This window comes from Centruroides vittatus, unplaced genomic scaffold, assembly GCF_030686945.1.
Source record: "Centruroides vittatus isolate TY-2023 unplaced genomic scaffold, ASM3068694v2 contig_417, whole genome shotgun sequence".
Lineage (NCBI taxonomy): Eukaryota > Metazoa > Arthropoda > Arachnida > Scorpiones > Buthidae > Centruroides > Centruroides vittatus.
In genome coordinates this window covers 382,166-407,969 of record NW_027122227.1, presented here as the reverse complement: position 1 = coordinate 407,969, position 25,804 = coordinate 382,166, and the positions used below count along the sequence as shown (strand labels likewise).

At 28.6% G+C, this 25,804-nt stretch overlaps 3 protein-coding genes across 4 annotated transcripts in view; 1 reads left to right on the top strand and 2 right to left on the bottom strand.

The window, feature by feature from the left end:
* The window catches only part of LOC136976627 (rab5 GDP/GTP exchange factor-like), a 29,086-nt gene extending 27,294 nt beyond the window's left edge, over positions 1-1,792 (bottom strand). For both annotated transcript variants that reach the window (XM_067271964.1, XM_067271965.1), the window contains exon 1: positions 1,711-1,792. The gene's annotated coding sequence lies outside the window, so the exon portion shown is untranslated. The remainder of the gene's footprint in view (positions 1-1,710) is intronic.
* Positions 1,793-3,155: 1,363 nt separating this feature from the next.
* On the top strand, positions 3,156-16,143 carry LOC136976649 (TWiK family of potassium channels protein 7-like). The gene is made up of 2 exons (XM_067271995.1): positions 3,156-3,665; positions 15,278-16,143. The coding sequence occupies exons 1-2, from the start codon at positions 3,218-3,220 to the stop codon at positions 15,961-15,963; spliced, it is 1,134 nt and encodes a 377-aa protein (XP_067128096.1). The 5' UTR covers positions 3,156-3,217; the 3' UTR covers positions 15,964-16,143.
* Positions 16,144-16,217: 74 nt separating this feature from the next.
* LOC136976640 (protein TANC2-like) lies at positions 16,218-25,589 on the bottom strand. The gene is made up of 20 exons (XM_067271985.1): positions 25,473-25,589; positions 24,490-24,645; positions 24,313-24,426; positions 24,119-24,238; positions 23,561-23,679; positions 21,939-22,044; positions 21,646-21,835; positions 21,353-21,575; positions 21,103-21,287; positions 18,996-19,182; positions 18,669-18,913; positions 18,205-18,409; positions 17,900-18,136; positions 17,653-17,823; positions 17,246-17,579; positions 16,992-17,170; positions 16,783-16,915; positions 16,631-16,716; positions 16,504-16,563; positions 16,218-16,437 (listed from the first exon to the last, which is right to left on the bottom strand). The coding sequence occupies exons 1-20, from the start codon at positions 25,585-25,587 to the stop codon at positions 16,399-16,401; spliced, it is 3,204 nt and encodes a 1,067-aa protein (XP_067128086.1). The 5' UTR covers positions 25,588-25,589; the 3' UTR covers positions 16,218-16,398.
* Positions 25,590-25,804: the final 215 nt, after the last annotated feature.

The following is a 25,804-nucleotide window of genomic DNA, read 5'->3' as shown; positions in this document are numbered from 1 at the left end:
TACTAGCAAAAATTGACAAATGAAAATAATGGACTCCTTTGTATAATAATGCATATTACTTTAATACTTCCTATTATAGTTCATATTATCTTTAGTTTTTCAAAATTAAATTATGATTGTGTTTTATTTCTTAGCAGAAATAATAAACATCAGTTATAAAGAACCATTTCAAATAGTCCATTTAACTTTGTTTAAGCAGATATAATACTGTACTCTTAAAATATTTTATATTAATTTAAAACAAAGATTTTGGTTTTAAATCAGATATTACAGTTATATATAGAATATTCATATATTATATTAAATTAATGTCAATATTTCATTTGCTTATGAAATTATTTTTGAATTTTTAACTTTTGATTTCATAAACTAACAAGGAAAAATTTAAAGGCAAAAATTAAAATAAAATTTAGTCAATTAAACATCAGTACATATTAGATAAAGCCTCAATAAATTTTTTGTTTTCACTGTATACAGAAATTCAATTAATTTTTTTAATAACAGATGATATTTTATGTGTGAATTCTAGAAATAAAAGTTACATGCAAAAAGAAAGGCCTTTATCTCATTCATATCTATATCATATAAATTATGATTGAAAACTCTTCAACAACAATGCAATGACATATTTAGCCAAAACAAATTTATATTCAAGACACAGTATGAATTTTTTTTTGAGAAATTAAGTTAATTTTTTATGCAAATTGTTAACGACATATAATTTATTTTCTTAATTAAATATTTCATTTAAAGTTATACAAAACTATCACGAATCTTAAATGAGAACTAAATTTGCAGTTTAAATTTAATTAGTGTAAATATTTTTTTTATTAATAAACTTAAATGAAATCATCAGAAGCAGATGGAATATTTCTATCATGAGTCAGATCATAATAATAAAAAAGAAGCAATAACCAAACAAAAACTTACATATTAAAAAATATAATAATTTATTAATTTTTAAGCATAATACATACCCGACATCAACGAAACTTATAATTTTAATATTGATGTTATAATAAATCTTATTATATTTTGGATCACTGTTATTCACTATTTATACATTTAATATTACATTTTGAAGATGATATAACAAAAGAATAATTAAGAAGTGGATATTTTTTTTATTAAATAACAAATATACATTGTAAACAAGTTCAGGAATCATAAAATAGTTTCTATAGTATCTGAACTTATATTGTAATAAAAATGCAGTCATTAGTTCCAAGCAATTCAAACTAAAATATTAAATATTAATTAAAGTCAACTGCATTTAAATAAATAGATATAACTAAAATATATTCATTCTGTATCTAGAATTCTATCTTTATTTTTGTTATAATTAATAACCACAAAGTATAATAACGATTTAGATCAGTTAAACTGAAATAAAAGCATGTAATTGCTCTGGTTATTTATGAATTATGTTTGCTGACTCATTTACTGATTTCAAAGAATATCTCAAAATTCCACTCAGAAGATCAAAGACTACTAACACACCAGGAATTGAGTGTATATAATTATACAATTTCATTTATTAAGCATATTTTAGCAGGAATGGAAATTTATTAATCAGATCAGACGAATACAGTTCAATTACATTGATAGAATGGTGAAATTGAGGACAGATCCTGAAGCGAATCAGTGGCAAAAATCGCGTGAAATGATTGAAATATACAAATATTGAATACATCTATGAATAACACTTACTTGTTAATTTCACCCTGTCACATGAACCATCTTCTTAGTCAACAACAAACGCCACCTATCGGCTCCAAAGTAATGACGTCACGGCGACGAACGAAATTAAAATCAGGAAAAATAAGATAAAAAATAATAAAAATAAGATAAAATAATTTAAATTTTCTTTGTAATTTTTTCTTATTTTTTATTTTTTTAAAATTTGCTAGCCGCTTATCGCCTTAAGCGTTTTATTACGGATGAGTCATCGATATTAACAGGATGATGTCAGATAACTATTGGCTGATAGAGTTAGTCATATTTTTCTGTTTTATGTTTTATTAATAAAAGGACGATAATTATGCATAATAATACATCCTTTTTAATTAAAATACTGCCAAATTTAATTAAATTTCGATATTAAGTGTTAACCATTGGTTCTTTATTTAATGAATAGAACAATATCCCGCGAACAATTCATTTGTTTTCTGATTTTTCCACTCTTTAAATATAAGTAATACCAATGTCGGGCCCTATATTAGTTTTTAAAAAGTATTAGCAAAAGCGTAATGATCTACAAATAGCCGGTTAAGAAGTGTAACGTGGTTATTTAAAGCAACGATGAATTTTATCCAAAATTTTTCATATTTATTTGTAAACTTTAAAACTTTTAAAACAAATAAAAATTTAAATCTGTATTCATTTTATATTGTTATAATAACGAAAGTGAAACATTTTTATTTAATAAAAATTAAAATTTAAACTTCCTTGTGATGCAGTGAAGTCAACTAAACAATTTTTTCTGTACTGATTATGCAGGAAATTTTTAGTTTTTGCGTTTTTTAAAAGAAAATTGAAATAGTTTATTATAAATATATTTAAAATAAACGTATATTTTGTATTAAGAAGGCTTAATATTGTAATTTCAATCGATACGAATTTAAATACCGCGCATTTACTTGTTAAAAATCTCATTTAATATTGTATTTTGCGCCTAAATAATACTCGTATATAATTTTATTTTAAACAGAAAGTATAATAATTATAAAGAAATATTTTTTATGTTTAAATTTATAAATTTGTCAAACTACTGTTTATTTAAATTGCAAATTATATATAAGAGAAGTAATGCATGAAAACAGATACAGTACGCAAATACATAGTTCATTTTTACTGAAATTTACATAATTTATGGCATATTTTTAATTAATATTTTATTATTTCTTAAAATCTTGTGTAAAATTTACATAGAAAATTATCAATCATCGTTCCCGATTCTCCTTTTTTACTTTTTTTAATTTATAAAAATGGCGATGCAAAAAAAAATTTTTGGTGCATTTTTAATGATTTAAAATAGCTCATATTTGATTTGAGACTGTGATATAAACTGACAATCAAACGTACAATTCGTAATTCATTATTTTAGTGTGATGCTGAGATACATTTGGATCGCTGTGTCTCATAGGAGATGCGAGTCGGGACGTAAGCCAAGCTGCATTAGCTTGGAAACAGTGCAGTAGCGCACACGTGTTCGAAGATGGCAGAAACTAAAGAAGATTTAGGGGTTAGAACTAAACGCTACTTGAAAATAGCAGTGAAGTATGCCTTTTCTCACGTGGGTCTATGCTTTTTGGTGATTGGTTATGCCATTATAGGCGCTCTAACTTTTCAAGCTTTCGAATCTCAGCATGAATTCAACGAACGTCGACACGAAAGGAATTTACGAGAAATGACAATTAAAAGAGAGTTGAGAGAAATAGAGAGAGATCGAGAAGAATGCATCAGAGAACTATGGCGTATCACTGTAAGGATGAATATATTATATAAGAATAATTGGACACATTTAGTTCGTATAAGATTGAAGAAATTCGAAGAGCATATTTTGGATTTGAAAAAACCTACAGAAAACAAACCTATAGAACCAGAACCTCAGTGGACTTTTCCTGGTGCACTTCTATATTCTATTACTGTCATTACCACAATAGGTAAGTTAATAATCAATCATAATAGATCATTAAAGCTGCGATCTAGAGAAATTAATGTCCATCAAACACATCTAAAGTTATTATTATTCTTAAAATTTGTTTAATATAAGTTAAACTTATAAGGTTATTATGATAACGCAGTATTATAAATTTATAATTTTCATTAATACAAAGTTAATTTTAAAAAAGAACAAGCATAAGGTACGATTAAATTAACCTTGAATAGGCTATCAATAAGTTTTAAAAAGTGCGTTCTACAGTATGAAGCTAGTAGACTCGTGTGTTTTAGAATTTATGGTAACAGGTGTATTTTGATATTTAAATACACTTAGATACCGTAAATTAACAAAATAAATAGGTATATTTATTAGTATACAAATAGCATAAATTGAAGGATTTTAACTTATCTAGTATATATATATATATGACAAATAAAGAAATATATATATATATATATTACTATAATATAAAAGTAATAGGCCTATAAATGTAAAATATAAGTTCAGATAAAAAGTAATATATACATATTACTTTTTGATATACATATTACTTTTTACTGAACTTATTGATTTAAAATTTTAGAAAGTTTAGCGTTAGTTGTGTGACATAAATAAAAAATTTCTGGTGTTAGTTTCTTATGTCGTACAGTACATAGTCTCACAAATAATAATACGGAAACATGAATGAATTAATAAGATCTATTAATATATTAGTATTTTCTAAATCAAAATATATCTCGAATCATTTAAACGATTTAAGGAATCTTTTTTATTTCTTGTATAATGTTAAATAATTAGTAAATTTGGTTTTTTATGATCATAAAATTTATTGTTGGGATGTTGATCTTATAACATTAATGATTTCTGATTAATGGCGCGACAATTGGAAAACTAGTCTCTGAAAAGGTATTACGTTCATTAATGTTATGATAAATAATCTTTTTTTCTCGATCTTTTCAAAATAATAAAATATCAGACGATTCCAATTTTTATTAAACTCATAATTATTCTATTTGTTTAAAGCATACATCGGAAGAATACGCCTATAAATGTTAGTGTTTATAGGAAAAAAATCACATTGAAAATTACAATATTTCTCATTGTATTTTCTGTTTTACTATCATGAGATCGATTTTGTGCATAAGCTAAACAAGGGCCTCGCGTTATAATTGTATAGTTTAGAGCCTCACATTTTTACACGTATCAGTATTTGGAGGGAAAGGCGTATTATATGTTAAAGCTTAGAGCCTTAACAAATTCAACCTGTCTATAATATACTGTATATACGTAGATATTTGATAAAAGCAATTACAGTATATAATCTTCTCATTGTAAATTACCTATTTTTATATTCTGTGAAAATATCTCTATTATGCGTTTTTTATGAAGTTGAATAAAACAATTGCCATGATCTGTAAGCTAATACAATACTCATAATATAATATGGTTACATTGATATAAGAATGTAATGCTAAACTTTATAACTGTGTTCGTTTTATTTAAAATATAGAAACACTATATTATATTGTTTCCTATATCAATTAAAGTTAAGTGATATAAATAAACGCCAGTTGTTGAATAATTACACTCACTAGATTTATAAAATTAATGTAATTTATATATTTAAATATTTCATACGTAATGTATATATAGAACGTTCATTAGATATAATTGCCTTATCTAATTGAACACAGCAAATAACTTTAATTGAATTGTCCGTGACAAAACTTTAAACAATAATTAGAATCAAATACATTATTTACTCGAGGAGAGATATTTTTATATCCAGTTGTTGATAGCGCATAAACAAGTCTCGATAAAGCTTAAATTGACTAAAAATATATATTAATTCTGTAAAATATATGTGAATTAAAGGAAAATTCTTAGCACAAATGAGATTTCTAAGTTTGGAACTATGTCTAGGTCAACATTGATACAATGCAGATGTATTTTAGAACAAACAATGCTTCAAGATGAATATCGAAATTAACTCAGGCTCATATTTTTTATTTAAATTATAACATAATTATTGTTTTAGTTCATATTATTGTTTTCTAATCTTACATTTTACGTTGATTCTATTTTCAAATTCTAAGCGAAATGGTTCGTTAATGTGTCATCTTTTAAAGTAAGGTCAAGTTTATTTTGTTTGAGAAAAGCTTCGAATGATTTAAGTTTAGCTTGTTAAATTTAAACGTAGACCTAAAGAAGAAGGGGGGAGGGAAACACGATTTAATTAAAATCTTTAACGTATCTCCACAGTAAATAAGTAAGTTAATTAAATAACCCAATTCTAATTTTAGAATTATTTTTTAGAGCAACGTTTAGTGTAAATGCTTATTTTAAGTAGGTTTCTACAGATTCAAAGTTCATCGGTCTTTATGTTTTTCGTGGTGATATTTGGTTCTAGATATTTTTAAACAAAAATAAACATTTAAAAAAAAGTAAAATTTCGTCCCCGTTAGTTTTTATGAAGTTAAAATAATATCAATCTATTTTAATTTGTCTTTAACTTTTTCGTTTATTGTTGTTTCATATTTATAGAAATTGGTGTTTGGAGAGGATAATGATGACCTTGTGTCTACATTCGATGGACTCGTAGAATTTGAAAGATTAAAAAAATACTAATTAAGTTACAATTTGCTTAAATATTTAAATAACTTATTTACTTTTTAGTTAATAATTATTGAATAAGAGCAATTTAATTAACTAATTTTTCTACTAATTAATTATTGCATGCAATAGATTTATAAATATATTATGTAGTTATTGCGTTGAATATTAAATATTAATAATTATATTTTAATTAATAATAATGAAAATTTTGTAAGTTTAACTGCAATTTTAATTTAGAACCCTGTTTGTATTATCGAACACAAAATGGCTTGGATGATTGCCAGAACACGATACATTGTACCGTACAATCTTTTTACTTCTAGTCAACAGATAGGGCCAATAGTTTAAATGATTTGTTATTGATAAATACTTTCAACAATGAGAACGTAATGATAAAGGAGATAGCAATACTTCAAGAATTACATCATTTATTGATGCCTATCTCGAGATTCTAATTTTGTTCAACTATTGGCAAATATTACAAACTAAATATCTTTAAAAATTTTTCAGCCGCTTACTAGACACGTGAGGCATATTCTAGGACCCGGGTCTCGGAGATCCCATTGGAATAAATAAAGCAATTTTACTCTGACAGCTGTATATCATAATTTATAAATAGTTTATAGCTAAAAATCAAGCATTATTAGTTTAGAATGGGTCCAGTCTTCCGTGTCTGAAAGTCCCGAAAGGTCTTAATTTGTCACTGGTTGCCACAAACTGCCACTAAGTAGTTTTTTGTAGTTCTGTTTTGTAGGACTAATGATATTCTAACTTCATTTTTAAATAAGTTGCTTATTAAAATTGATACATTTTTTTTGTAAGTAACTCTTCCTAATTTGTTTAATTAAAAGCTTTTTAATTATTATACATTTATATTAGATAAATAGTGATGTAATGAAATGCAGTAAAACATAGTCTACACACCGAAAACTTTTTCTTATAGGCGTACTTTTGATTTATGGATGTCATTTGTAATATGATACTGTAAACTTTTATGCCGTGAATATAGTCTCAGTTCAAATCTAATTATATTCATTTCCGTTATGATAACGCTGAAATATTAGATAGAATTTTAAAATAATAAAAATAATTTTAAATCTAAAACGTTCACAGTTTCATAAACTAATCTACATTCAATTGAATTGGATCGGATTGACGGAAGAGGCCAGACAACACGAGGACGATCTCCCAAGACGGTGCCTCTCGGGAGGACTTTCTGTGGAAAACTGCTGGTTCCTACTTAGATATTAGATACGTAGGGGAGAGCCAATATAATCAGAGAGGTGATAATGTTAGGTTAATTCCTATTGGCTAATTGCCGACCTTGGCTACTAGACGCCACTAACTACTGTTCATAGACCATTTTTTGCATTTGTTTTACGTTATTTTTTATTGTATTTTTTATTAATTCAATTTAATGTTTCAGTTTAAGGTAAGAAAATTTATTTATAGACAAATTATATTAAACTTTTTATGGCAAAAACCTCTTTTAAGTATGGAAATTGAAATACAGAATCGTGTGTTTATCGGTTTATACAGTATTATGTATTATTTTACTTATTTTATATGATATTGTGTAAATGCTATAAGAAAAATGCTAACTTTGATTTGTATTTGTTTTGTGTAGCGTATCATCCTGCATTCAGAAGAATTAACTTGATTTCTATTTACTTTCCCGGCTGTTATATAATAAATAACAGAGGGAAAGTATGGTTAGCGGTAAAAAGAATGACCCTTCTCCCAAGATTTTTACATTTTTGAACTTCGGGGACCTTGAAACGTCGAGAAATGCAAAAAAGAAAAAAGAAAAGAAAAAAAAATCGTGGGGTTTTTTCTGTATGTATGGGTGTTATTGTGGGTGTGTGGCACGATTTTGTTCACCGTCTTTGAAGCTTAATAACTCTTGTGTTTTTTGTCGAAAATTTCTGAAATTTTGCAGGGAGGTTTGTTTATTAGAGGGATTGATGCTATTAAATTTTGGTGGTTAAAGGTCAAGGGGATGAGGAGATAAAGGGGTCTTGTATATTTCGAGTAGGGTCGGACTTAATGACGATTTTACTCGTTATTAGCATTTACAAGTTTTCTTTTTTTAAATAAAATCCATCCCTACCCCGAAAATTAAGCTTTTTTTCCATTTTATATTAGTTAAAAATATGTTTTTTAAATTAAAATATCATAACAGATGACGCTACCAAATTTTGAAATTTTATAACTTTTTATTGTCATCAAATGAAATTGTAATAGTATACACAATATTCTATACACACAAAAAATACAAATCGAAGTTAGTCTTTTTGTTTTAAACTCAATATTGTATAAAATAAGTAAAATAATACAAAATAACACCGATGATTAGACAATTCTGTATTTCATTTACATATTTATCATATAAACGCATATAAATTTAACGCATTTCTTTACATGAAATTGAAACTTTAAATGTGAATTAAACGAACACTGTTAAATGAATTTAGGAAACTGTAGTGGTTTCTACCCCTATAAGATTAATGTTATTTTTATTACCATAAAATAAAATATTTAAGATAGCATGTTTCTTTGTTAATAAAATGCAATGTCTTTTCATTTGTTAAAAAGAAAAAAATGGCTAAACGGAAAAAACGGAAATAAAAGCCCTCTTAGTGCCATTCGGTTACAAATAGGCAAAAGGAGTTACAAATTAAAAAAAAAATCTATACATAAATGTAAAATAAGTTATTTATTTATGTAAAAGTTTTAGGCTATATTATATACTGCATTTATTTTGTAGATGTAAACGTATACGTAACCAAAAATTCATACAAAACCAAATAAAGTCATAGCTTGACTCCGTAAGTTTCATCCATTGTATTCAATTTACATATCTTTCCTTCGGTTTTATAATTGAAACGAAATTAATTATATAAACTTTTGAGGGAAAGGAGAGAAACTTTAAACGTGGTGATGCGTTATTCATAGAGGAAAGATTAAGATCGATTTTGAGATTACAGAAAGAAATTAGGTGGGCATAAAACAGGAGGAGACGTACGATAAGATTATGCTGTGTAGTGCGTAATTTGGAGGCATCGTATTAAGTGTGAAGTGGAACACAGGTTTGTCCCAAATTTGACATCTGGTCACAGTACATTGCCAAAATGTTTTGCCAACAAATGTAGTTGATAGTTTTAAAGGCAATAGAAATAAAATTTCTACGTTAACGAAAGAAGCTGTGTTCGGACGTACTGTAACGTTTAAGAATATATCTTCGATTCTGACAAAGTTTTACGGTTTTATTTTTATTTAACTTTCCACTTTTTAGTTTTTTCGGCAGTTATTATTTTTCTTTTATATATTATTTGTGTTTAAATTTCATTTATTGTCCATCCATTTGTACGTCTTAATGTACAAATGGATGGACAATAAATGACAATTGGATGGACAATTGTAAGTTAAATTATTTCAGAATTTTTAGATTTCATTTATCTAGAATACGGTTTAATAAAAAAATTCCCTGCAAAATTAGATTTAAAAAAAAAATACTGTATTACAGTATATATGGATTTTCCACCATTCTATTTTAAAATGACAGTTTCAGTTAGGAGCGAATCGAGAGGGAGGTTGATAGGGGCAATCGAACTCCTAAGAAGTCGTCAGCCTATTACTCTTGGAGACATGGGATTGAATACGAGTGAATCCCAGGACTTGATCTATCCCAGATATATCGGGTTTTGTCTCTAATTACTCTGTCTCTCCCATTATGTACCTGGTCGAACCCACGACAGTTATGGAAAAAATGCCCTGTTAGTGCCTGCCCATAGGATGAAAGAATTAAAAAAAGATCGTTCTCCTAAAATGTATTATTGTTAATACGAGCTAATATGCGCTCTTGATCAATACTTTTTTTTATATGTTTATGTACTTTACTTCTTTTACTAATTATTCAAATAAATTAAAGTTTTATATATCTATATTGTTTATTACACGGATTAAAATCGCCCTTCTTGAGCTTTACTTCTGGATGTGTCACCGCTTTTAATCCTTTCCTGTTAGTAAAATCGAATTAATGAATTAAATAAACTGTAAACTATAGCCTAGGTGCATTTGTTTATGTTTTGTATCGGATTTTATAAACTATTCGCAATAATAAAACATAATAATATCGTAAACTTTCAATTCCGATTTATTCATAAAAATATGAATAAATTGTTATTAAATGATAGTAACTTATACTAAAAACCGTTTGCAATTTTTACGTTTTTCATATTTTACATGCATGGAGAGACATATGACATTAAATATTTTATTACGTTTCTTTTACATAAACTTGTATAATGAAAAATCTATCATACGATACTTTGTATTACATACGATCTAGGATCTTAGCTGGTAGCCTAACGTATTTCAAGTACTGAACGAAGACATATTTTTTATTGTCTAAAGCCTATAAAAGCGCTGGACTCCAGACATAAATCTAGATTGTCTATGCCTAAAAACGTCACTAATTTACATAAATAACGGCATAAAAATATGAATAATTTAAATTATTCTTATTCCAATAAAATTAGAATTGAACCGCATTTTTATTTATTAGTATATATACAAGAGGATTGACTGAAAAGTAGTGATCCTATCTGTGGAGGAGTTATCCCAGTCAAATGACATTTTAACACTTTTCTACATACTCCTCCTGGAATGTGATTCACTTCTCTCATCAGTGCTCTAGCTTTGCAAACTCTTTGTGAAAAAAGATTTGTCTTAGTCCACACATTATTCGCGGACAGCATCCATGGTGGCATCGTCACTGTTGAAATATTGTCCTATCAAATGTTGGAAACAAGAAGGAAAAACAGATAATGAATAACTGCTCGATTACTCACACGATCCTCACTCACAGAGGTCTCCCACTCAACTGACAGTGCGCCCTTTCTCTGCAACGTGACACTGTTGGGCAGAAAGGCCAGAGGTGAAAATTTCATGCTGAGCGTTGTGTTTCAAAATGCCACAAACTTTATTTCGTTTCGACAACTCCTTCATAGGTAGGATCACTACTTTTCAAACAATCCCCGCACATAATAATGTAGACCTATATCATATAATGCACACACATTTAGATTTGTAGATTATGCACTTCACTTGTTTGGTATTTCCAGCTGCTCCTTCTCTTTTGAGTTCAGTAAGAATTGTCAGAGATTTATTGAACAGATTGTCTAATCCTTTCAGACTCGACTCGTTATATTACTGTAATTAATTTTTTGTTTATCTCGTTTATTTTACTAGGAATTATTTTACATCGTTAAAAGAGAGAGCCATCTGTTATCCAAGGAACATTGCCATTGTATAGAATAAATAATATGTATTTCCTTACAGTCATTTTTATGACAGAGTCATAATTCAAAATAACACTTTTTGAAATTGCTTAGCAATTATTTATTTTGTTTTCTGTTATTTTAAAAATGTTGAATGTTATTTAAAGAAATGAAAATGTTACAGTCATTTTCAAGTGTTAATATTTATAAAGACTTGGAAAATTTTTATAAACAATAGATATAATTAGTTTGAAAACATTTAGAATTGATCTATTCTAGAAACTCGAATTATAGAACAAAATTATATTATTAACAATCAATATTAAAATAATTTAATTGTGATTGTATCGTGTTTCTATACAACTTCGAATCACTTTAAAGCATTATAATCTGATTAAGGCTTATTCATTTAAAGGGTAAATTTTTTAAAGAAACTGGCTAATGCATATTCATAAAACTTGGTTCTGTTATGAATGACAGAGAGAAAGTATGGACATCGGTCAAAAAATGACATTCACCCCAAGATTTTTTACATTTTTTGGACAGAGGAGACCTTGAAACGTCGAGAAATCGAAATATTCGGGGTTTTTTTTTCCATATGTACGGATGTTAGTGTGGGTGTGTGGCACGATTTTGTTCACCCTCTTTGAAGCTTAATAACTCCTGTGCTTTTTGTCAAAAATCTCTGAAATTTTGCAGGGAAGTTTGTTTATTAGAGGGATTGATGCTATTAAATTTTGGTGGTTAAAGGTGAAGGGGGTGGGGAGATAAAGGGGTCGTGTATATCTCGAGTAAGATCGGATTTGATGACGAATTTACTTATTAGCATTTACAATTTTTTTTTTTTTTTAATAAACCCATCCCTACCCTCAAAATTAAGTTTTTGCTATTATATAATAATTAAAAATGTAAAAAGTTTTTGATAATAAAATTACATAACAGATGGCGTCACACATAATTTTTAATGTTGCCAGGAAAACTAAGCAACTCGTTGTTGGAATTTTTTTTTTTTTTTTTTTTTTAAGATGAAGCAGGCACCATCTCATATACTGTTTTGTATATAGGCCTAACCTGCATATAAATAATAAAGTAGAAATTAAGTATAGTCGACTGATAAATAAAACTAGAGTAAACTCCCGATTATCCGTGTGCGGATTATCCGGTTTGTGGATTATCCGTGCATAAATTTAATTTTAAAAAATAATTATATGTGTATGTATTTTTTAAATAGTTGCTCACTTTCATGTTTACGCATCCTATAGGCCTAGTGTGCACGTGTTCGTATTTAGATGTTTAAATCATTAAAAGATTCCTGCAAACAAACCAAAATCATAGATTTTCTTAATAATAGTGAGCATTAAACATGTTAAAATAATTGTCTGTCTTAGAAATGTATAATATGTTGCATTTTAGAAATAAATACTGTAATTATAGTTCGGATTAGCTGTGTTTTTCGATTATCCGTGCCACCGCTCCCCACCATTAGCCCGGATAATCGGGAGTTTACTGTATATGAATATTTATGTAATGTAATTGGATAGATTGCAAGCGAAATTCCTATGGAGTCCGGATAGACTAACTGGTAATCTGCACCGTAAACGGAAATTACGGATTTAAATATCGCTCCAGTCTTTCGAATTAGTTAACGTAATTGAAAACTAATTATTATTCTTGTCGTAAGATGACAGCCAAACCACCTATTTTTCGGCAAAATTATTTTGATTATTTAATAATTAACACTTATACTTTAAAAATATTTTTTACAGTAATAATAAACAGATTCATTTCTATTGTATTAATGGAATCTCATATACAGTAAGTATATAGGCATATAGATTATGTATACGAGTATATGAGAAAGTTATTGAAGTCTCTCTTACTATTCTTTAGATTATTTTTATCTGGCTGAAGTTGATAAAAAAAACCCTTTTAAATTAAAACTGCAGCCAATTAATACTGTTATCAATTTTTCGTCTGTAAGTTTTATCGAATAAAGCTAACTTTTTCAATTAAAAGAAATTGCTTTTCCGTGGTTAAATAAATAGCATTTGCAAATTTAACGGAAATTAATTTAATTCATTCATATAGAAATCTATTTCTTTATTGAACGTAGTATTAATGATGTGTCTAGAGTGTGTAGAGTATCTTTAGGCTATGTGTTATACCGCGTAGTTGAATATTCAGTGTCAAATTGCCGAAATGACAACATGAATGACTTATATAAATTTTGTTTTACTCTACTAAGAACCAGAACGTCATAAATTTAATAACAGATTGGATATCGACTAGAAAGTAGGCGTACTTTCGATTTATTTTTAATATTTCGTAACTTACTTAACTTATCGCAGATGCTAAGAGTATACAGATGTAATTGAACGTTTCGTTGGTTTTAAATTTGAATTAATAAATATTTAAATCAAAGACCTGTTAATTAATCAAATAAAAATTAAATTATTAGTAATTTCTTACATTATTAATCGTGATTTATGCGAGGATTGTATTTATGGATGCGCGCTTCAACGAATATTAGCGAGGTTGAGGCCGAAGTTTTAAACGCGAAAACGTGTACGTCGGACGTTCAAGCGCCGCTTTCCCGTAAGCCTAGAAGTTTGACAATGGCGTTTGGAAAGTCAGTGGAATCACGCTCGACGTCCCAAACGCCATTGTCAAACTTCTAAGCTTACAGGAAAGCGGCGCTGAACGTCCGACGTACACGTTTTCGCGTTTAAAACTTCGGCCTCAACCTCGCTAATAGCGTAAATTAAAATCAGATGACTTAAAGTAAGATCACGTAAATCTCAATCGCATTGAATCTGGATTAAAATAATAAGCCTTTGAAGTTTTCTTGGCAATGATATACAAAATAAGAGCTGATAAAAATAGGCTGCAAGTCATGAACTTGACGTTGTAACATTAATCCCACTGCTTTAGCATTCAAACTAGAGGAAACTATACCGATTTAAATAGAAAAAGGTTAGAATATTTATAATTGTTCCGTATTTTGTAAAGTATAAAAAATTATTTTATTCTTTATATTCTCAAAATCATTCTTGTGGAAGCATTTTAAATGTTATACAGGGTGAAAAGTACTTCGCATCCTTTTCTTTCAAAAGTACTGAAGATTGTTAATGTAGTTACATAGGAAGTCGTGTGTGGAGAATCAAATGAGACTACTTTTGTTGGCCCTGAAAATGATTTCCAAGGCGAATCAAAAAGGTCCAACCTTATACATGACTTCCTATGTAACTATATTAATTAAAAAATTACCATATCTTCAGTATCTTTTGAATGAAAAGGGTGCAAGATACTTATGACTCACCTTGTATGTCTTTATCACAACTGAATTATTTTCATTTAAGTTAATAAATTTTATATCTGACAAATTTAAAATAGAAATCTTAATAAACTGAAATAATTAATATATAGATATGTATATTATTTTTATAAATCATGTTTGTATTGTATTATCTTATTTATGGAGAGTTACAACTTTTATTTTAAAAACTGACACTCTTTCCATCAGTTCTGTTAACTTTGTATATCTCATCAATAACTAACAATCTTAAAATGAAAGTTTTAAACACTTTTTTATCTATTCAGAAGAGAAATGCAGCACATATTTTAGATAATACTTAAATGAAAGATAAAATTAATGTTACACGAAACTGTCCTTATCTGTATGTAAAAATCATTCATTCATTTTCTTTCTTTTTAGGTTACGGAAATATTGCACCAAAAACAAGAATTGGAAAAATAACAACTATATTCTACGCCTTATTGGGCATACCACTTATGCTTTTATTCCTAAGTAACATTGGAAATTTATTGGCTAGGACCTTTACAGTTTTGTATCATATTTCGTGTAAATTATGCACGAGAAAACTAAAAAAAAGTGACGAAAATGCAAAGGACGTGTGTTTAGAAGAAATAAAGAATCATACCGAAGCGGAACAAATAGAATGTATATCTTCAATGGATATATCACCTAGTGAAATTAAAAACCTTCCTAAAACAGAAATTAATATAAAAACACATTCGGAACAAGTAGAAGGAAGAAAAGGTGTTCCAATTTTTGTCGTTCTTTTGTTTGTTACTTTTTATATATGTCTGGGTGCTCTGATTTTCGATTTATGGGAAGATTGGGATTATTTAGACAGTGCTTATTTCTGCTTCATTACTTTGAGTACGATCGGATTTGGTGATTTAGTTCCCGGAAGTTCTATTTTGAATCCACAAGCCAAAGGGAGCCAAGCTAAACTCATAATTTGCTGCATCTATCTGATAATAGGATTAGCGTTCATTGCCATGTCATTCAATTTGGTTCAAGAAGAAGTTACTTACAAATGCAAAAATATCGCCAAGAAATTAGGATTAATAACCAACGAAAATGAAACCAAGTAGTCTGTAAATTCCTTCGTTCTTCTCTCCAATATATTAAATTAACTATACTTAGTGTGTGTAGAATTAGTTTCGGAAGTCTGTAGTATATTTTAAACAGAATATTTTGTGCGCCAAGTAAATATAATTGACAAATTGATGTATAATATTATATTTAATATATTCGTAGAATATGTGTTTTTATATTTTGTATATATATTTAATTTTGATTTAAAAAATTTATTTATAGAAAAATTAATCAATAACTCAGAAAAATATTCAAAAGAAAAATCTTTTTATTCAAACAGTTTATAGATCAAATTCCAAATCTATAACAAACCTATATTGAACACAAACTTCAGTTTGATTTTTTGCTCATATAAATAAGGAACTATAAATCTGGAATGTATCTAAGATTAGATTACATCTTAAACTCACAACATGCAGGCATTTAATGATTTACAAAGTTTGATCACCATTCATCGTTAAAGGACATTCCTGTAGATAAAATAAATGTAATTAAATCTCTATCATCCCATTAAAATCATCATAAAATATTCTTACGTAAAGCTTCCACCAAGATGAAGTGTGTGTCAAAACTTCTGATTTTCGAAATTCATCTTCCTATAAAATCAATTTTAATCATCATCATTGCTGTAAACATTAAACTACCATTATTTTAAAATTTTACCTTGGATTTAATTCTACTCCACGATCTTCCTAAGAGCAGCATGATCATTTCTGGATTATTATCGGCGGTGGCCCAAGATTGCGGGCCTGTAAACATATTAAATATATTAATTTAATTTAACAGTAAGTTTAGCTTTTGGATTAATTATTTACCTAATTTAGCTCCACTTTTTAAGAGTATATTTACAATCGATATGTTAGAAATTTCGATTGCTCGGTCTATTGCCGTAAAACCATTTTTATCTACATGATTTATGCATGCTCCGTTATTCAGAAGCATCTGTACCTAAATAGATTAATATGAATTACTACAATCTTAGTAAAGTATAATTAAAAAATTAATTTTAGATACGATTACTAACGACTTCTATATTAGATTTTGTAACTGCTAAAATTAGAGGAGTTCTTCCGAAAGAGTCTGTGCCATTAATATCGGCTCCCCTTTCCAGTAACCAAGTAATAGCTTGGATCTGACCATTCATAGAAGCCCAGGATAATGCGGAAAAACCATTTTCGTCTTTCGTTGTAATCAGAGCTCCTCCTATAAATAAATTCAGAATGATTATATAAAGTTTAATCTACAGATATCAAAGAATTATCTCGTTCAGTTGTTTACCTTTTGAAACCAATACTTCCATAATATCAATTTGCCCCTTACTAGCTGCAATCATCAATGGAGTGCGACTCTTTTCATCAACTTGTTTATCTAATTCATTAGGACGGATGCAGTTCAACAGATATTGAACTATATCCAAATGTCCGTCCGAAACGGCACAAGCCATGACGGAAACTCCATTCTTATTTTTAACGTTTATAGGAGTACCATGTTTAATTAATAATTCCACAATATCACGGTGACCAACCGTACAAGCTGCAGTTAATGGCGTGTGACCAGTTTCCGGATCCATGTAGTTGAGTAGTGTTTTTGATTCCAGAAAAAACTTACAAATCTATAACGTAAGAAACAGTTAAGAACGGTAGAACTAATAAACTTAAATAGAGTAGATTTTTAAACATTCATACGTCATAATGGCCACCTAAAATCGATGCAATTAGCGCTTTCTCTGTATTTTGACTAAAAGATTTAATGATATCGGGTAACTTGTAACTTAACAAATGGCGTACAATTTCCAGATGTCCTTTAGATGCCGCTGAAACTAAAGCTGTGGCACCATTCTTATCAACGTGATTTATCTGAAAATAAGATAAGTTTCGATAAAACACAAATAAATTTTTAAAAAAGTATAAGTAAATAAGAAATTTCGTTTACTTGGCAACCATTTTCTATCAGTATACGAATGATTGAAATGTATCCTTTTTCAGAAGCTAAATGCAAAGCAGTCTGTCCCAATTTGGATTTAATATTACAGTCGGCGCCGTGTTCGATTAGTAATTCTACTAAATCCATACAACCGTAATATGAAAAACAAGAGAGTGCACTAGATCCATTCAAATAATCGGTAATGAAATCTGGATCTGCTTTTGCTTTCATAAGTAACTTATTAATCTAGAATTAAATTAATTAATTAATCGAGCAATTCAATTTGATTTATTACGTTTTAATTAATATCTTACTTGTAAATCGGGATCGGATAAATTGCGAGGATTGCCAAAAGCGGTGTTTACATCCGAGCTGCTTAAGAGCAGAGCGAGAGCATTTAGGGATTCGTTCTCAAACATTCCAGCATTTAAGATATGGTAGGACAGTTCAAGAATCTTTTCACTTTCTACAGGATGTTCCAAGCGCATCAATCGTAAAGCAATCATTGCATGACCATTCCTGTAAAATAATAAAAACTTGAATTGATTGTTTATAATATAATTCGCATGGCAAGAACAGTGCATTTTAAAAGGAAGACAATCCGATGTGGTTAATGCAAAATGTGATTTCTTATATTTCAGACAAATTTCAAATATATAGAATAAATCTAAAATCTACTGCTGGAAAATTGTAACACAAAGAAACTTTAAAAATTTACCTAATTAGTCGCACGTTTGCATACAAACAAACGAAACAGTGGCTAATATATAGATCTTACCTGATATTTATAGAAAATTTTTCTTTCTGATTCTTTAACCAGTCGATTAATGTTGGATGAATGATCATGACAGTTCCATCATTCCTTTTACAGAGAATGTTAGAGGATATCAAAGCATCAAATACATCTAAAAAGTTTCTCCAACTAACAAAATGGCGAATTAATCCGGAATTAAGAGTATAATAAATTTCTAGCATAGTCAAGGGATAAATAGCTGCTATACAGATTTCCAAAATAGGTTTTATCTGAAAAGGTTAGTAATAAAAATTTATATAAAATTATATACATCTTTATATAATTAAATCAATTTAATATTCGTATATTTACATTTTCGAAAGAGGTGAGAGTATTAAATTTTATATTCATCATTAATAAGTACATCTGGTCTAGATCAGTTGGAATAATGCGGAAACTATCACTCTTGAGTACCAAGTGTCTTTTTTCCACCATATTAAGAATGTTATCTACGTAAAGGAAGCAACCTTGGCTAGTTGTACTCAAAAATTTGGCAAATCTGTAAAAAATAATAGCACAATTATAATTTAATAATGGAATTGAAGATTTTTCCTACGGTTTATTTCTCATTACAGAACGAATTAATAAGCAATCGCGTCTGTAAAGTCTTCATATGCATCTGTATCTTTATAAAGGGATTGAATTCTTATTCTACGAAATATCTTCTCATAAAATGAAAAGACGAGCATGAAACACGAACGGAAGGATTCTTTATTTTATAAGAAACAGTCGACCAAGGTATGTTTTACATTACACGTTATTCAAATGTTATTGTGAGGTACTGAACAAAATATGTGTTCAGTCCCGACTAAATTCATACAGGGTGATTTACAGTAGAATAATTTCTTTATAAGATCAATCCGCAAATCTAAACATTACATAAGTATGGTTTCGAACCAGGAGAGATGTGATGTATTATTTTATTTTATGAAACGTGTCCTTTTCCGTATTTCTGGCTTATTAAACACTAGTTTTATAGTGTATTTCGAAGACACGTGGCAAGTTTTTCATCTATTATCTTTACAACGCGTACGAAAAAGATGTACCGTATCAACTCAGCTAAATAGAGATAATTCGATAAAAACTTGCCACGTGTCTTCGAAATACACTATAAAACTAGTGTTTAATAAGTCAGATGATCTATTATATTTAAATAAAAATTAGCTATCGTTGATCAATAGAGTAATCTTAAGCAATACTTTCCGAAATTAGGGCTATTATTTTACTAATTTGACTGCAAAAAAAAAAGAAATTAAATATATTTTTTAATTTAAAATATATATTATTTAGGTATATATTTCTATTATTTTTGAATAGCCGTAAATACGGCATTTTATCACCCCAATTTAAATTATTAAACGCACGGAAAAAGATTTTAAAATTTATATCGAGATTATAGTTGAGTCATATGGATAACGCTAGAACTTTTATCAATAAGCTTGATAAAAGGACTGGATTAATCAACATTTTCTCATATAATTTTAAGATAATATTGTTATCACTATTATTTTTATTTCTTGAAGGTGTTATTCATCATTTGAAGCACTGGTCTATCCAGATATCATCATTAGGGGATCTCTGTAGATAGATGTAAAAATAACATATAATATATAAATATATTTCAAAGAGAAAAGATATTCTTATTTTATTATATTTTATTTCTTTATTTATTTTCATTTTTTGATCAAGGGGAGACATAAGTTATGCCTCCTTTGTCTCTCCCCGAAAGAGCCTCTGATTTAAGGTCTAGATTTAAAATATATTGATAAAGAAATGAGAAGAAGATGATAAATATTTAAAGCTTTTTATTGGAGAAAATGTGGTTGAATAAAAAAAAAATTAAGAATTAAAAATTTTATTAATAGGCTACTTCCAGGATCGTCAAGAGGAAGGAAAGCTAGGGATTTTTCCTCGGATCCAGAGAAAAAATTAGGGGGCATAATGGTTCTTACCCCTATAAATTAATGATATTTTTACTAACAAGAATACAATCATTAAAATTACTATTAATAATAAAGAAACGTTCTATGTATTTTACTTGTTAAAAAAAGCAAACGGGGCAAACGGGAAACGCCGTCTCTTGAAATAGAGTAAAAAATTACAAATTATAATTGTAAAAGTGATTGAGATATGTAACCTTACACCCTCAACCATGACTGTATTTTCTAATCTACACGTGAAAAAAACCCGAAAAATTAAATAATTAAATAAAAATTTATTGATGTAATCATTTATCTCCAGATTCCGCTTCCCTGGAAAATTTTCTGCGGACGATTATATCCTGTTCTTACGCAGTAAATTTCTGTATTCAAAAATATAATAAATACAGAGTACATTCACAAAAACTGGAATAAAAAAAAAATCAAGGAAGAAAAACGTGTAAAATTTATCCCTTATATCTATCAAAAGTTTTGCTTACCTGTTGTTAAAGGTGCCGTTCGAACTTGTTCTGTTGTTTAATATATTAGATTGTATGTCGGAACTGGTTTCAATTCGTTTATTAATAAAATCGTAAATGTCTTTTCGAATATTATCATTCGAGTCGATATCGTCGAGTGAAATGATCGATACACCTTCAATAGATTCTCTCGAAGTAAGAATAATCTAAACGTACAAAACTATTTTAAAATAAATAAATGTGAATTTAGAAAGAAAGATCAACTGCTAACCTTTATCCACGAAGGTAATATTGAAATTATATTTAACAGAAAGGGCTTTAATTTTTTAATATGTTCATCTTCCGATTCATTCAGAGCATCGATTACCAGAATGCAATTTGGTGGCATAATATTTCCGTTGCTGATTAATAACTTTATTGGTTCGAGAATTCCCCGAACGAATGCCGTCTTAGGATCGGAAATGCACGATTCCATAGAAAGAATTTCGTGATATCTGAAGGAAAACAATATTAATGAGTGTAAAACATTTAACGTTCTATATATAAAGTTTTAAAAAAAAATACCTAAATTCGTTTAATAATAAATTTCTGTAAGGAAGAAGAATAGGAGCTTGACATAACTGTGCTGCTAAATTATGAACAAATTCGGGTACTAAACTAGTGTATCTGTTGCCTTTTTGACAGAAGTGGTATCCTACGATTTGTTTTGAAAGTTTTAGAAGGCAGGAAATATTACCTACATCAATCGACTCTTCTGAAGAAAATATACGTATTAAAAATGAATTTATAGCAATAACAACTCACATATATAAACGTTCCCAATAGCTTAAAAGTAAAATCTTAATGCATTAGTTTACCGTTCTTTCTTCCGAAGCAGCTATAATCTACCAACCGCAAAATAATAGAAGTTTTTCCACAGCCGGGTCTTCCTTGAATTAATACAACGTTTTCTTTTTGAAATATCTACGAGATTTTAAAAACTATTAAAAGTGAAAAACATACTCAAATAGAAAATTAAGAAAGTTATAAAGTTAATATTTTATAATAATCGGTTCTGTCATATTTAAAAACATTCTCAGTAGCGTGATATTAGGGTAGTTCAAATTAGAAAGCGCCAATGTACTGTACATTCACCCTTGTGTAGGGTTGCCATAAATTAAAAACCATACATTGTAAGTGATGTAGCATTGTGGTAAAAATTGATTGAATGTTGCATATTGTATATACATACTGTATTCCCACGATTAAACCCATACGGTCAAACAAACCCCAGGGAATAAAGGTGCTGTTAAAAATAAACCAGGTCTCAAATAAATACCGGATTGAAAAAGCATGGAAAACGTGTTGAAGTTCGAGTACCGTGCTATATAAGGCAGTGGCGTACTGAGAATTTAATCTTGGGAAAGTCGAGTTGAACGAATAAAAAAATCATTAATGCGAATTCTTACCTTATATGACCACCACTTATGAATTATAAGTAGTATAGAAATTGAAGACATGACACAATATAAATAAAAAAATAAATTTTAATTAATTAGGAAGAGATTTTTGCAAAATTTTCTAGTGTTTCTTCCTTTTCCTTCGGGGTGCCAGAGCCGTTGGTCTCCCTCCGGATGCGCCAGTGATATAAGGTAACGTAGCTTAGAGTTAGAATCAGGAGTTTAACTAAATTCTACCTCTTTATATTGTCTAGAGTCGGATAGTACTTTTTATTCCAAAATTCATGGAAAGATTTTTTGAAATAAAATCATAAATACAGCATTGTCGAATATTGAATATGAGAAAGTTGCGATCGAGTTCGCCAAAGACATGGTGACTTTAAACCAGAAGATGGTAGTCAAGATCTTGATTGACAACAGACACGAATGACAACGTATTAACAGAACTGGAAGAAGATTAACTATGCAAAACACTAATTATTTCAAATGTAACCGTAACTCATAAATACAATCATTAAAACGGTTTCGATAATTCCGAGTAATTAAGGTATTTCTTTCGATTTTTATCCATTGGTGTCCTGGTGCAAGGTGATAAACTCCGGAGGATACGTACGTTTTAAAAATAAATTCCTGGGATTTAATCGAGGAAATACGGAAAATTTGTCATATTCAAATTTTTTTCCCTACTTATTTGATTTTTCCTTTACTTATTTACAAAGGTAAGAAGACCAGGATTCTCTGGGTTCTCCCTGGTTACGCTATTGAACATTTATATTAAATAGATCTATCTTTATAAAAAATTAAACAATTCATAAAAAATATTTAATGTCTTAAAACAAGGACAATTTATAAATCCGAAATAAATGTTAAGAAAGATATACAATTATTTTCATAAATATAATCGAATTTAATTTAACAAATCCATCCAAATAATATAAAGATCTAGCAAACATTTTGCTTGGCTGAGCCAAACATTTCAAGAAAAAAAAAAAAAACAGAAAAACGATGCTAGTTTTCTCGCAAACTACGAACTTACACACCTGTTCAATTTTCTCAAAGAGCCATTGCCTTCCTTCGAAATAATTACCCGACTGTCGTTCTGGGACTTGGAAGAACAAAGGCTTCAATTTGATATGGTATTTTCTTCTTTCTTCGTTACCTATATTGTTATTAATTTTTTAAAAAGTTATTTAAATAAATAAATAAATATATATATAAGTTTGCAAACAGGAAATGCAACTGGCACATGTACAAATTCTCCTTAAATTTCGGTTTTATCTTTCATTGATGTAATGAATTTTTCACTTTTGATTCTGGATCATGAACATATAAACACGTTCCGAACGATATCTTAATAAAGAAGGATGAAAATCTAACTTTAAAAAAAAGTTAAATAGTTACAAGTCACGTAGAATTATGATAATTTTTAATAAGCAAAAAGAACGGCGATTTAAATTTTTATTTTAAAGATTGATAGACTTAGAATAACATCGCCATCAAATAGCACCAATTGTTTTTCCTGTTAAAGAAAGGAAAAAAAAAAACACTAACAAGTAAGATATACTATAAGCTAATAATAAAACTAATGACGTATTTACGAGAAGCATTCGAAAGAGTTGAAATTCTTTTAATGTTACGTTCCAACGTTCCTTTCCTGGAAACATTTTGCTGGAAGTCTATACTCATCGACGAATTTGTTAAAGTTCTACCACATTCGTCTATTAATAAATTGAAATGAAATTAGACTCGTACATTTTTGATCCACGTTACAGATTACAAATACTGTACTTACTTTGTAGTCTCAATCGCTTATGCGAGGAATTTTCAATAAAATCGATGGCGAGTCTTCTTTTTTTATTAAAAATTTTATCAAGAAAACCCACACGTTTTCTGGTAGACGTTACGCCTTCGAGAAAATTAAATTTAAAATCGAATTTTTTCGAACTTTATAAAAATGAATAAAAGTTACCATCTATAAGACAAATGGGGCATTTATCGGTGGAAACGATACAGGAATAACATCGTTGATGTCCACACACGTCAACTAATTTCCTTTTTCTCCCACTTCCAAAGGATTCGTGGCAGGAAGAACAAACATTACTCGAATATTTTATCCTTGCCGAAACTATAAATAAACTTTTAATCTTATTTTTTAAATATTTAAGAATTTCGGAGCCATTAGCAATCCATAAATTTTTGTGCACGGATCATTTGAATTTGTTTTCAATGCGTCTTTTAATTGAAAATAATCTTTATTTTAAGAAAATAATTTTCAATGCGTATATTTAACGACAGTTAAAATATCTTCGAATATCATTTTCTTAGTAATAATTAGTAATAATCGATATAAAGTAAAATCGGATATCTTATCAGTCTCATTGTGGGCCTGGCAAAACCCACATTGGGCTTGAAAAAAAAAGACCCTCACAGTGCCCACGGGGCGGAGTTATTTAGCAATCAAGTAGTTGTATGTATATATACAGTACATATTATCTAATTTAAACAGATGCAAGAAAAGTCATTTATACATAAAAATCATATCGTATGAAACTCGAGTAGAAAGAGCCAAAATGAAATGATTTCTAGCATCATAAAGGAATTTAATAGGGACAGTTTTAGAACCTATTAAGTTAAAATGCGCCAAAGTGTAAAGGATCTCGAGACAATGCTTTTGTTCTTTCACTTCGGAAAGATTTATGAATAAATCTAACTAATCAATATTCAAAATTGCGCAAAGGAATCATCATAAATCTCTGATAAACGACGTGATGTCGAGATATAACACGAATTTATTTTAAAAATAACATCTAAAATTTAATTAGTTTAAAAATATTTATCCACTAAACCAATTAATAATGAAAAATTCTCAAATAATTCCTTTAAAAAACGATTTACTAACATTTTAAGCGGACAATGATAGTGTCATCTGCGGATCTTTTTCTACGCACTTACCTGATCTTTTACCGAAAATTTTTCTTATAGGATCGAAGATGCTGAAATTCCAACCCCAAATAACATAAAATAATAATAATGAATGAATATGTTGATTAGGTATAAAACGAAACATGATCAACTACGACTTCTACAAGCAATGGGTGAAGCTAAGACGTCTGGAATTGCCCTCGAAAGGTGTTTCTATATATAAACAGCAGAGACGGGAAGAAGTTCAACGTCTTCTATTAACTAACTTCATTGTCATTTTTCGAAATAAATAAATAAGAATATTTTATGTAATTTAATAATAATTTTCGATATAATGTATTAGTTTAAGTTCATTTAGGCAA

Bases quoted from the DNA above. Each gene is read 5' to 3' on its own strand.
- LOC136976649 (XM_067271995.1), top strand. From the start codon at position 3,218: ATGGCAGAAACTAAAGAAGATTTAGGGGTTAGAACTAAACGCTACTTG. The intron at 3,666-15,277 runs GTAAGTTAATAA...CTTTCTTTTTAG, and splicing joins TACTGTCATTACCACAATAG to GTTACGGAAATATTGCACCA.
- LOC136976640 (XM_067271985.1), bottom strand. From the start codon at position 25,587: ATGTTTCGTTTTATACCTAATCAACATATTCATTCATTATTATTATTT. The intron at 16,717-16,782 runs GTAAATAATTAA...ATATGTTTACAG, and splicing joins AAAAAGTGGAGCTAAATTAG to GCCCGCAATCTTGGGCCACC. The intron at 16,564-16,630 runs GTAAAATTTTAA...TTGATTTTATAG, and splicing joins GGAGTAGAATTAAATCCAAG to GAAGATGAATTTCGAAAATC.